Genomic DNA, 14,280 nt, shown 5'->3' on the forward strand with positions numbered 1-14,280 from the left:
TGTATGAATTTGATCTCACTGGGGCCTTCTGAAAAATGCATCTAGAGGCCCTTGGGTATGTGTTAAATTTAACAACAAGAACAATAACAACAACAAAAAACCCATTAGGATAGCCTTTCCTAATCATCTGCAAAGTGGCTAAGTAAATTTGTTTTTTCTCCTTTCATATTGTCATGCAAATCAATCTCTCCTGTTTTCTCAGTCCTCATTTATTGTTTCCACTTCTCTTCTGTGAAAATGTTCGATTTGTCCTCATTGTCCTAGCAATCAAGTAACCAACAGGCACTGACAGTCCCTGGGGGTGTCTAGGGCCCCCAAGGGGCTTGGGAGGCTGAAAGATTTATTGAGGGGTTCATGCAGATTAGACAGACGACTTTCAAAGCCCCTCCTTCCATCCTGGTCCTGTCAGGCCAGTAGGTCATGAGGGCTATTGTGGTAGGGAGTGAATGACTCTGTTGACAGCTTCAAAGACCAAGGATGCAACCTCAAGCATCCCATGTTCTTTTAATAACTCATTAGAAATCTGTCAGCCATGACTGGGGTTGAAATTTCTAAGAGGCTATTTTTACTTTGAGGGACTTGGAGTTTCCTGTGTGATGAGTGAGTTCAGTGATTTTGACAATCTGCCACCTGGCTTCTGTCGCCTGAATGAGCTGGACTTTACTACCCAGGCCTTCATGCCAGTGTTTCCACCTGTCTCACCTCTCCTTGGCCATCTTTGAAAGAACCTGAGTCACTGAAAAAAGAAAAAAATGGCAACCCAGGGCATCCTGACTGCACACTGAACTGAGCTTTTGGCCATTGTGGTCTCTAAAGAAATGGCCAGGACACATGGCACAAGATCTTGTTCACAGACCTCATATACAGGGTCCCTGTGTCTATGTCACCTCACAGTTGAGGTTTAAATAAACAGATGTGTTTACTTTCATGAGATAGAAAAACGAGAAAAAGAAATATCAGAGTGCCATTTCATTCTGGTTTCTGGAGGCACCAGGGACTGAATCTACAACTCAAGTCTGCCTGTCCTGTGTTCTGTCACTGAGGGATCTCCCTAGTCCTGCTATGTGGTCTTGAAATTTCCATACACAGCACTGTTTTATGAATATGACTTACTTGTGGAATCCAGATAAATAAGAATACAGATCATCTCCAGAGGTTGTGAATGCATTTTTGCATTTTGTGTTCTTCCCATTCATTGTGAGGAGCCAAGGGAAACAGCAGTGTGTCATGAGGAGATGTTCTGCCAAATGCATTTTGAATTCCACCCACCCCCCTGCTGCTATCAATTCTAGAGTTGAGTTCACACAATTGAAAATTCAAAGCCTGAGGAAGCAAGGTCTCACCAAGATTGAGCCTTTACCCCACCTCATCTGTCTCTTCTCCTGCCCATAAACAGATCTCTCAGACTACATTATTTATTTGCAGTCCTAAAAATCCAGGCTTCTTCTGTATCCACATCATTTGCTATTTCTTTGCTAGAAATGAATGAATGAATTAATTAATTAATTAATGAAATAGCGAATGACCTTATTGTCACCTGTCAAACAGACAGTTTACAGCCACAACTTCTTCAGGAAGTCAGATTTCTTAGACCTCACAGAAGTCTTCCCTAACACTGAAACCATCAAGAGTACTACCCATATCCTTACCTGAATGAATCTGAGAACTCGTTGGGATGGTTTTGCACAGAGAGCTATCTGTATCCATACTAGTGGTTCTTCCAGAGCAGAGACCATGTTTTAAAATTAGCAGTGTCACATAATCAGGACCCCAATAGGTCATCAAATTGATATTTGTTAAGAATGTGAATACAAGGGGAAAGCCAGTGATGGAGTATAGTGGGGAGAGGATTTCTATAAACATATCCGTTCACTCACACACACACAAATATACACACTACATCATCCCAACACAACACATAAAACACAATATACAGCAACAACACAAACATTCATCATGCAGGCAAAGTTCCCACCACACACACACATACTTACACACACACACACACCCTCATACACACATCACAGACACACCTATACATTACACTACACATAGAAGACACACACACTTTGCAAAGTTCACAAACACATGCAGAGGCTGGTGAAGTTACAGGTATAACCCTCTTGCCTCACAGAATCATCCATTTGTAATTTTCTACATTAATGCCCTAGATCAATATTCTTCCTCATCTGAAAGTCATCAATGCTTACTGCTACCTGGTACAGTAACCAAGGTTTTCCTCAATGGAATTAATTTTAACTACTATATAGGCCCAGGATTTGATAGTTCCATAGCAAGAGAATGTTCAATAATTTTAATGTATGCAATACAGGAATTCATGTAACGTGGAAAACAGAAATTCCCTCCCATGGCCTGCTTACCTACACTTTCCTGAACATTCAATAAGATATTCAGGAAAATTAGGCCTGCCATTGATTTTTCTATAAAACCCAGATACGTATCATTAGTTGGCAACCTGTCAGGCAGTTTTCAACTCGAGCGACAGTCTTCACATTCAAATCAACTTCAATTAATTTTGTAAGAGTCACTCAAAGAAAAGTGGCATCCAATCCCTGCTTTGAATCAAGATGTATGGCCTTTTCCTCTTTTCATTTGTCTTGTCATTTGATGAGAAAATGCAGTCATTTGTCTGGCACTTTTTATATATACACATAAACTCAGGTTGCTATCACTCCAGGTTCCATTATCCTCCAGATAGTCACTTGTTTTTCCCTGCCTAACAGTTACTCCATTATTTTATTAGTGTCCACAATGAGACCTTGTAGACAGTGATGATCAGAGAATAATGGAAATTAGAGATGGAAATGACAGATTAGGTCTCTTTGTCTGTTTCCTGGGGCTAATGTCCCTATCAGTCTGTACCTCAGAGTTTTAGCCTGTCTTGTTCTTAATGACACCCATGTGAGGCCTCCAGCCTCTCCCTGGATGTGTATAGACTAAGACAGTCTATACACCTGAAGTGACTATGGCAGAGACTTGGACTATTAACTAGTGATATGGGGTCCTACCTCCCTTGGTCTGTCTGAGGGGATATGAAGGTTTAAGCAATTAACCAACAATTCTAATCACTCTAGAGCACCAACCTGGATCATTCAGGGAACCAAAATGGAAATGATTTTTAGTAGTTGCTTTCTGTAGCAGTATGTTTGCAAGCAACAGAGACAGAGAATGAGTTACATATCACTCTTTATAACAAATTACTCAGTAAGAATCATGGTGAACAGAGATTCTCAGTCATTACAGAAGCTAAGAACACTTGGCTTCTCAGTTACTGTAGGAACATTTGAGTGGTCAGAATACAAAAGCTGGGTCAGGTGGTGGCACATCTGCCCTCATGCACACATTACTATGCATGAGGTCCCTGGGCAGGTTCAAGACCTGGTCCTCATCTGCAGGGGAGGAAGCTTCATGAGCAGTGAAAAAGTGCTGCAGATGTCTCTGTTTCTCTTCCTCTTTATCTCCCCCTCCCCTCTCAATTTCCCTCTGTTCTGTCAAATAAATGAAAGGAAAAAATATATATATATATAGCCACCAGAAGCAGTTGATTCATTATGCAGGTACTGAGCCCCAGTGATAATCCTGGTGACAAAATAAAAAAATGTTAAAGAAAAGAAAAAGGAAACCAGAGCCACTTAATGGGTGAAATGCTCTGTTTAGTTATACCCTGCTGGGCATCTATTAGCCACATCCTCTCTCTCTCTCCTTCCCACCAACCTTTCAACAAGCCACTACAGATGTATTTATTCTACTACAAAACACCATCCTCTAAATCGTATCCACTGCCTCTTTAATAACATCTCCAATTCAGCAGGCACCCAGCAAGCCTACAGTTTCACTAGACAAAAAGATTTCAAGGCAGATTGATTTGGAGCCCTACCCCCCCCCCCCCCAGTTTTTAAACCTGTGACTCCAATTTCCTATCCCTAACTTCATTTGGCTCTTGTCTTGATCCCTCAACCAGTTCCAGAACATTTGCCCCCTTGAATGTCTGGGGACATCTATCATGCCCTGACTTAGTCATCAGCCTGGCCAAGTTCTCAGAGTTGAGTTCTTCTACCTTTCATCATCCATCACTCCCCTGGGCTCTTCAATCATTTTTATTACTCTTCTCCAAACTTTTGCCCATTTGTCTCCATATTTACTGCTCAGAGATTCCAGAACTGCGCTCAATATTCTGGGATGGGTCTCATCAGAAACATACAGAGGAAACTTTAATTCTGTCTTGGTGGTGGTAGAGGGGTGGGCAGCCCTCCATGGCAATAGGTGAAATGACACTGCTTTCCTTTCTTTTCCACCTTGAATTTGTGAATTCGAGACATCTTTCAAAGCCGAGGTCCAAGTGATCACTCTGAGGTGACTTTTGCCTGACTTATCCCTGGCTCTCTGGGTTCCACAGATCATTATCATTAACCAGCATATATTGATCTTCTTCCTCCCAATCTCCACCACCAGCCCCGCACAGGAAGCAAGCTCTTAGCACCCAAAACCAAAGTCCAAAATTGCTCAGAGGTAGTTCAATGTCTATAACCTGGGTTTAAAAACTATTTTTTAAAAGCTCACTCTTTTTTTAAAAAACTGATTTTTAGAAAGGAAGAAAGAAAGAAAGAAAGAAAGAAAGAAAGAAAGAAAGAAAGAAAGAAAGAGTTGAATGTAGATTATGGTGGTGGGTATGCAATGTGAGTGTTAATGTCACCAAACTGGATGTTTAAACATGGTGGAAATAGTAATTTTCATATTGTGTATATCTTACTACAATAAACATTGCCCACGACTATTTCAAGCAGCAGAATAAGAAGAGGCATGCTAGCAGATCAGATGTGGGTGTCTTGGGGAAAGTCAAGTTCTCATGGAGAGATAGTGACTCTCTCTCTCTCTCTCTGTCTGTCTGTCTGTCTGTCTGTCTCTCTTCCTCAAATGCCCAGAAGTTCCTGAGCTTGGACATCTTACCCCCACTGGTAGCAATAATAGAAAAACATTTCTACTCATGCCATTCTCATAAAGGCCAGTGCTATCCTGGTATCCAAGTGGTTTCAGGCGTCTGCAGCAAAAGTTATCAGCTAAGTTCTGCCTATAGAACCCTTGTGGCAGGAATTGGAGCAAAGGAAGAGAGGGACAGCTTGATTCCCAGAATTCCACTCGAGGCTGTGGAGCTCCGAGTCAAAGGCAACATCTCCGATCTTATGTGTCAAGCAAAAGATGATGGGACATCCCTGGGCTGTTGTAAATATGGAAACTCCAGCAGGACATTTTCCCCCATGCGTCTTTCAGAATGTAATTATCTTTCTCCCCTATCCCCAGTTGCTCCTCACTGTCAGATGTGTGGGAGGAATATAGGGTGCAGAGACCCCTCTCACTTACCCCTGATTGGTGCCCCATTCGTTGCGAATGCAAAGGTGCTTGTGTACTGGGTCCTTCATGTAACCTTCATAGCAGAGGCACTCTCCTTAGAGGCAGGGTCAGGAGAAAGAGAGAGAGAAACATGAAGAGAATGATTAACATGTCTGTCTTTATGCAAACCGATAAGAATGTGAAACTACAAGTCTCCCAGAGGAAGGAGACCAGACATTCCCTCTCCACAGCCCAAGTACACAAACATACCATGAACACCTTGTTCACCTGTGCAGTGGATGGTTTCCACTCCCATGGGAATCTAACACAAGCAAGGCTCCTATCTAATGAGCTCTTTAAACTCAAGAACCAAGAACTCTCTGAGCAAAGGGATCTTTTCCTTTGTCTTTTTAGGATCCATCAGACTGTATCACACAGTACGCAATGGATAAATGCTTAAAGGCCACATAAGTGAGTTAGTTTCACCAAGTATTTCTAATGCCACTATGGTAAACCAAAGGTAAATCAAAAAGGTTTTAATTGAAAAATAAATATTTCTGGGGCCCCAGATATGGTGCAGCAAATACGGCACTGAACTTGAAAGCATGACATCCTAAGTTCAATTTTTTGTAAAACATGTGCCAGAGTGATGCCCTGGTTCTTTCTTTCTTATGTTAATAAATGAAATCTGGGGGCTGGCAGGTGGTGCTGTACCCAGTAAAGTGCACACATTACACACAAGTTCAAGTCCCTGGTCCCACATCTGTGAGGTGTGTGTGGGGGGCAGGCTTCACAATATGATGGGGAAAATTAATGAAAAGTGTCTATCCTCTTTTCTAGGTTAAACCACCACCACTTCTTCCCAAGATACAGACATTGGAAGAGTTCATGGTCCAGGGCCCAAATGTGTTTTTCCTTTAAGGATAATCTCCCTGGGTGGGGGGTTGCAGTAGTAGTACACTGGGTTAAACGCACATAGTACAAAGCACAAGGACCTGTGCTAGGATCTGGTTTGAACCCCTGAGTCCCCACCTGCTGGGGGGGGGCTCTCTTCACAAGAGGTGAAGCAGTTTTGAGATATCTATCTTTCTCTCCCCCTTTCTATCTTCCCCTACTCTCTCTGTTTCTCTGTATCCTGTCCGACAAAAATAGCAGCAACAATAACAATGGAAAAAAAGATAGCCACCCAGCGCAGTGGTACCTAGCACCAGTGATAACCTTGGAGGCAAAAAAAAAAAAAGGATAGTCTCCCTGGACTGTCAACTGTCCTTGCAAACATCAGATCTCCCTCTTTATCTCTCTATCTCTTTATCTCTCTATCTCCTCTCAATTTCTGTCATATCAAACAAAAGAAGGAGGTAGGGAGTGGGGGCATGGCCACTGGGAGTGATGGATTCATTGTATAAGCACCAAGCCCCAGTAATAATCCTGGTGGCAAAAATAATTAATTGATTAATAAAGTCCCCTAAAAGAAAATAAGTATTCCTAAAAATCTGGAAGAGTAGACATTATAGCTGTTGTAGGCCGGTGGGATAAACTGGGGCTTAGGAAGGTGAAAAGCTCTGGAAACAGCTTGTTAATATTCAAATCCATGTCTGATTCCAGACCTTTGCCCCCAGCATGCCATGTGGCTGGCCTCTAGAACAAGTTGCTATATTTAGAGAGGACACTCAAACCTATTCCAGTTTTAGAGGGACTCTAAGGTTTTAGCATTTAAGTGAAAATGGCTAATTATTATGGAGCTGGTAAACAGAAGGACAGTGCTCCCCTCTATGTGTGCTTAGGAAATCATGGTGCTTCATTCTCATTAGTTACTCTTCCGGTGAACCCAGAGTTCCATGGCCCCTCTGGAACTTTGTAGGCAAAGCTGTCTGTGTGCAGTTCTCTACAGCAGGGTTCCACACCATGTACCCACTTTGCTGTCAGATCCAAGAACCCAGAAGATTATGAAGACTTGCTTACTTCATGCCCATCTCAAGAAAATAGCTGCTTTTTTTTTTTTTTTTTTTTTTGCATTAACAGCTCCTCTTATGTAATGCTATGTATCCCTAATGTGCCGAGAGCAGTCCTGCTAAAGCTCTGGTATTAACTCTGTCAGTGCCTGGTTATTTAATTGGCTGATAGTTAAAAGACCATGATAAAGGGCCTGAGATTTATATATAACAAAGCTGCCCCATCCCAGAAACAACAGGCAATCATTTTTAAAAAAGTTTTCCAGGGGGAAGGGGAACAGGGAAGATAGCATAATGGTTATGCAAACAGAGTCTCATGCCCAAGGCTCTGAACCAGGTCCTAGGTTCAGTCCCCTACAACACCATAAGCCAGCACTTGTAAAATAAATAAATACAAAATTCTTCTAAGGAAGACAATGAAATGGGATAGAAGTAGAACAATAATTCAAGAGCATTAATTTCTTCTGTTATAGATAAAAGCCAATCAAAATGAAATGAGTTTGAGGGTTATGAGGAGAGGACTCCCATAGGTCTTGGGTAAGGAGTGTTTCTGTGGGATCTCAGCCCAGCCATGCATGTCAAGATTGACCTAGGAGATCCTTGTCCACCAGGCCTCATGAGCAGGTAATGTTCAAATGTTCATTCCCTTACTGATGCCAGCTCAACTGGAGTTAAGGAGTAAAAAGGAAATGAGGAAGAACTTGGAAGATCTTGGGGGATCTGCAGAGAGCACATAAGAGAACAGATACAGGCTCATGGATTGGATTCACAGCAACAGAAGTTTATGGACCCAGAGCTTTCTCTTTGGAAGGTCACCCAAGGACCAAGAAGATAGATCAGTGGTAGAGGAAGGGCATCCAGTGAGACATGGGAAAACACAGATTGAATTATAGTCATTAATGATAAGGCTTTCTGATGATGGCTGCTTCTTGGATAGAAGGGTAGATAAAGAAGGTGAGAGTGGGACCGAGCGGTGGTATGCCTGGTTAAGTGCTCACAGTACTAAGTGCAAGGATCTAGGTTCAAGCCTCCTGCTTCCTGCCTGCAGGGGAGAAGCTTCACTAGCAGTGAAGCTGGTCTACAGATGTCTATTTTTCTCTTTCCCTTTCTAGCACCCCTCCCCTCTCAACATTTCTTTGTCCTAGCCAATAAAATGGGGAAAAAATTTGAGTCAAAGAGTAGTGAAAGGAAGGGGCTAGGGACCAGGTTTTATTCTTGCCCAACTGCAAAGAAAATGGGACCTAAATGCTAAGCTATGAAGAGGCAGGAAAAACATTAGTATCCCCCCATTTGAGTAGATCCTTAATAGAAATAGTATGATGGGAAAGGAATTAATGAAGAGTGTTCACCCTCTTTTCTAGGGAAACCACCACAACTTCTTCCCAAGATACAGACATTTGGAAGAATTCAAACTCAAGGGCCCAGATGTGTTTTTCCTTTAAGGATAGTTTCCCTGGACTATCCTTGTGGACATTAGTTATGGGTCTTGTTTAGAAGTTAAGACAGTGACCTCCAGAAATAGTTAAAACCATTGCTCTGACTCTCGGGTCTTGGCTGTTTATTCACAGTGATGAGGTCTCTTCTTCTCTGTCTGTTACTTCATTAGCACAAATGAGGTAAAGGTAAATGCAGCAACATCTCTGAGTTCAAGCAGAGCCTGATTTTCCTAATGACAGCAACACCTACCATTGAAGCAGTGCATTTTCCTCTCTCAAATTGCTTCCAGAGTCATTATCTCCTCACGAGGCTTCCGTCTTTCATTGCTATGTGAAGACACACTACCAACAACAGGAAGAGTGTTTCTTCATCTCAGGCATGTCAGGAACAGGATCAGGTCCAAACACATACAGCTGGGTGGAGGGCAGGGGATATCTAGAAGTTTCCTCTCAAATGATCCTCAAGTCCAGAAGACACCAAACCTCCCTCTTGGGTAGGTCTCCTCAAAATGAGGGATAAAGAACAGGAAAGCTTACAGTGGAGGGGATGAGATATGGAACTCTGGTGGTAGAAAGTGTGTAGAACTGTACCCCTCTTATCCTCTGATCTTGTTGATCATTATTAAATAAATAAGTAAAAGTGAGTGTTCAGACTTAGCAGGTTGCATGATGGGCAGAGTACCAGATTTGCACACAGGCTGTCCCAAGTTTGATTCCTGCACTTCATGTGCCAGGGTGGTATTCTCAATACTTTCTTCTCATCTTCATCAATAAATAAATATAAAGAAAAAAAAAGAGTTTGGCCAGCTCCACTGAAGGGAGTTCAGGCTCTGGAGGGAAGTTACTATAGCAACCCACTGTGAAATCTTGACTTTGAGAAAGGTTTCATGCAAGTACAGGCTCTGACTGTTAGCTGTGAATTTTAAAGACCCCACCAGGGTGTTGGATGCCCTCCTAAGCTAGAAGTGTTAGAATCTCCGCATCTGCAGTGACAGATGGTGGGGACACATGATGTGCTGAGTCTGCTGCGGTGTTCCCAGGAATTCAGTGGGGAGCTGTGCCCAACTGTAATGGTATGGGCCTGTAGAAGGCACCCACACTGCCTGAGAGGCCACCCACAGGTAACCCAGGCAGGGCCTCTGAGTGGCCAGCCTTCATCAGTCCTTAGCATAGAGGACTTGAGGTGCCTGTGTGACAAGCAGGGACTTCGACTATGTCCCATTTGACATATGAAAGATAGAGGTACAACTCTAATCTAAAATAAATAAACCTGAAAGCTAGAGACCTCAGACAGGGCTGGGCTCATCCCAGGTTCTCCGGATTCATAGCAGATCAAGAACAAGTCATCTCTATCCCTCAGGCATAGAATGACACTCATTTGCAGACTTAAACATATATTTTAATATGCATGCATTAGCAGAAGAAAGAACTTAAGACCTTGCACAACTTCAGTATCATGGAGCAGCCTCCTGGGACCAATTTCTGTGCTTTATTTAATTCATGACATTGTTCATGGCCAGGTGTTCACTGTATTAGGTGAGCTGTTGGTTTTTGTTCAACAAAATTGTCAGTCCTTTCTGTTTCCTCCCTTCCCTCCCTCATTCCTCTTTCCTCCTTCCCTGCTTTATCTTTTTATTTTTTTACTTGATAGTATAGACAAAAAGTGGAGAGTGGAGGGGGAGATAGAGAAGGAGAGAAAGAGAGACCTGCAGCACTGCTTCACCACCCATGAATCTCCCTTCCTGTGTTTAGAGACCCAAGAGCTTGAATCCAGGTCTTTGTGTGTATTAATATGTTTGCTCATATTAATATGTATGTGAACTACAGCCCAGCCCCTGCTGTGCTCTATCTGGAAAGAGAACTCACTGTAAGACAATTGACCTTGAAAGCTATCAAGAGGCAGGCTCGAGGTAAGACAACCCTGGTCAAATAACCCCTCAGGACCCTAAACAGCCTGGCAGAGGAAGATAAGCCAAAATCCCTTCTTGAAAGAATGGGAGCTGTGATAAATTGCCAAATTGGATTCCAGAAGCCCAGAGTAAGAGCTAAGTGTGGTTCAAAGCAAGGGAAGCATAATTGGAAAGCTGCCCCCCATGTCCCTCCTCAGGTTGCACACACTTTCCTGTACTAGGGACTGACCTATGGGAAGATGCTGAGGAGAAAGAATGTCAGTGAACTGTATGGATAGATAGTAGAAGTTGATTGAGCCTGAAAACCAGGGCTCCATGCAGACCCATAGAAGTTGCCTGTCTTGCCAAGAGCAGTGAGAGGCTGTGGTCGTGGTTTGTGGGAGTTGTCAGTTTTAGAAAGTAGGTGAAGCCCATCTGCCAGGACAGAGATCAGGGAGGGAGTGGACAGATGGAGAAGCCTCCAAATCAGCAATAGAGAATAAATTAGTTAACAAAATTGTTTGCCATGTATAAAAACATTATCATCTTGGGGACTGGGTGGTGGTGCATCTAGTTAGGTGCACATAGTACAAAGTGCAAGGACCTGCACAAGATCTGGGCTTGAGCTCCCCCAACTCCCCACCTGCAGGGGGGATGCTTCACAAGCAGCAAAGCAGGTCTTCAGGTATCTCTCTCTCTCTCTTTCTCGCTCCCTCTCCTTCTCTCTCTCTCTTTCTTTCCCTGTCCTCTCAATTTCTCTCTGTCCTATCCAATATAATGGAAAACATGGCCACCAGGAACAGTGAGTTTGTAGTGCTGGCATCAAGCCCCAGCGATAACCCCGGAGGCAAAGAAAAAAGCAAAGAAAAAAGAAAACTCATCATCACTTCTTCCCAAGATGATGGCTACTGGGCCAGTTCATAATCAAGAGCCCTGATCTCTTTCTCCCAGAGGGAGATCCTTCTTTATCTGACACAGTTAGTCTATGTTTCAATTCCAAACAGAAGTAATTGAGCATACAAGTACAACAAAATCCCATGGAAGCTTCAGGAAGAGTCACCCTCTAGCTTAGATCCAGTTGAGGGCATGCAGCCACACAGCCTCAGAGCTTGTTTCACCTTAGCATGAGCAGAGGCACACTGAGGGTTGGCTTAAGGGAATCTGAATGAGAACATCAGGGAACAGCTGGTAATAGATTCTAGCACTGGGCTAAGAACTGTCAGTCCATGGTGTCCCACAAACAGCATGTTGCCAGGGCAGAAGAGGGAGGCTGGAATGGAGAACAGATCAGTATCATTCCTCCCAAGACTTCTACCATCTTCCCATGGTCTACAAGGCCATGCTCCAGGCAGTGGACTGGGGGAGCTGCAAAGATACATGGCAATACTCTCCATCCTTTCCTCCTCACCTAGAATATTAATTTTCTGTAGCTGCTATACACTTAATAATTTTTTTAAAAAATCATCTTCTTTCCAGTTTTGCGAGTCAGAGGTTTAAAAGGTTTCTCCTGGGACTGAAGTCAAGAATCTAGAGGACTGTGTCCCTCTCTGGAAACTCCCAGGGAGACAGTTTCTGGGCCTTTCTCAGATCTGAGAAGTTATCCCACATCCCTTGGTCCAGCCCCCTTCCCTATTTTCAAAGCTAGCTGAGGCTGGCAAGGCTCTTCTCATACTATTACAAAGGAGTGTCCTCTTCAGCTTCCCAGGACCCATACAATTAAAGGAGATGCACCTGGAGAAATCCAGCACAATCTGTTCTTTAAGAAATATTTCAATTATTTATTTATTTATTTATTTAGAGGAGAGAAAGAGCTCTGGCTCATGGTGGTTACTGGGGATTGAACCTGAGATCTCAGAGCCTCAAACATGAAAGTCTTTCCCCCCCTATTTTTGTTTGATAGGACAGAGAAAGAAATTGAGAGGGGAATATATATATATATATATATATATATATATATATATATATATATATATATATATGGAGAGAGAGAGAGTGAGAGGAAGAGAAAGAGATCTGCAGACCTGCTTCGCCACTTGTAAAGTGTTCCTGCCATAGGCGGGGAGCAGGGCCTAGACTCAGGTCCTCCAGCATGGTACTATGTGCACTTAACCAGAAACATCAGTGACTGCCCTCCCACCCTTATCCCCGCCCCCCCAATGAAATTCTTTTGCATAACCATTATATCTGGATCCTCCCACTTTAAAGCAACCTGAGTTCATTTTTTGCCTGATAGTAAAACATATTCATGGGCTCTGGGGATCTGGGCAAGAATGTCTTTTGAGTCCAGCATTTCTGCTGACCACACCTGGTGTTCTGGGCCACTGTGCAGGTGATAAGTAAATTTTTACTTAGGTCTGGAACATTATGGAAAGATGACCAAGAAGAGCTCATGGTAGCAGTAGCAGAGGCTGCTCATTTGTGGGATGTGTATGAGTGTTTTCTTGAGAGTGTGTAAAAAGATAAAAGGATGCACATGCATTTGCACAATTGTGTGTGGGCAGCCCCCTCTGCATAGCTGGGAAAGCACATGTCCCAACACGATGGCATTTCCAAGCGAGCTAGCTGGAGGATGGCAAAAATAACGTTCACTTGACTCGCAGCCAGTTCCCACACTCAGTTCTTTGGAGCGAGACTCTGGAATGGATTGTGGGAGGCAATCAAGTGTCTTGCTGATGAGCGTGTGGGATGACCACATGATCCTTGTGCTGAAAGAAGCTGGACAGCAAAGGGAGAGGTCCAATCCCAACATCAGTGACACACAGTCTCCATAGCATCATTTCTCAGCTACCACCCTCCCCTCCCCCCAGACTCCTCTAAATGGAGATGTTGCATTTCAGCTCTGTAATGGGATTGAAGTTCTTATTTTTGTCTCCCTCCCATGTTTCCCTGTTAGAAACCCATGAGTGGTCCCAGATACTAGGCAGCTGCTAGCAGGGAAGGGACTTCCCAAAGCCATTTTCAGCAAGGATGAGAAAGGAGATATCTGGAAATGAGCAAAAGGGACAGGGCTTCCCTGCTGCTTTGGTGCAGGATGCTGGGAATGGCAGTCATATGCATTTGTGGTAGCTCAGATAGTTCAGGATGGCAGCAGTGTGGACTTTACCACACCAGGAGAAATGATGCAACCATTTAACACCTCTGAATTCATGAGGGACAGAGCACAGGCTCAGCCTAGGATCTCTGTGGGATGCCAAGCAAGTCATAAAACGTCTCATGGGGGGGGGGCATTTTAAGACCCTCTAAGTTTAGGACATCAAAGCCTTTCTTCTGTATGATGAAAAGTGTTTCTTGTTCATGAAAATCTCTGTAGGATACTCCAAGGCCCTCTGGAGAGAATGCTTCTTTCAGAAGTGAGTTTAACCATGGAGATTACCCCCAAGCTCTCCCAATCCAAGCGGAGGTGGAGTGGGGGACAGAGAGGAGCTCCATTGCAGAGAGAGAGCCCGCCTCCAGGATGAGCTCTTTTTGCTTTCTCCAGAACATGCTGGCTTTGAGGCCTGGTGAAAGCCCATCTGCTGGGCTCGGTGTTTGCCTGACAGCGTGGGAAGAGCAGCAAGTAAGCACAGTCTTAGACATCAGATGTTTCAAAGGCTGCACTCGCTCCACCATCTGGGGACCTAGAATCTCTGGGAAACAACTTTGGGATCTGAGAAT

General features: G+C 43.6%; 1 protein-coding gene across 1 annotated transcript in view; it reads right to left on the reverse strand.

The window, feature by feature from the left end:
• The window catches only part of ASTN1 (astrotactin 1), a 320,336-nt gene that overhangs the window by 141,890 nt on the left and 164,166 nt on the right, over positions 1–14,280 (reverse strand). Inside the window, exon 8 of the mRNA XM_007531466.3 lies at positions 5,380–5,464. Within this exon, the coding sequence (XP_007531528.1) occupies positions 5,380–5,464 (85 nt within the window). The remainder of the gene's footprint in view (positions 1–5,379; positions 5,465–14,280) is intronic.

This window comes from Erinaceus europaeus, chromosome 9, assembly GCF_950295315.1.
Source record: "Erinaceus europaeus chromosome 9, mEriEur2.1, whole genome shotgun sequence".
In the NCBI taxonomy this organism is placed as follows: domain Eukaryota; kingdom Metazoa; phylum Chordata; class Mammalia; order Eulipotyphla; family Erinaceidae; genus Erinaceus; species Erinaceus europaeus.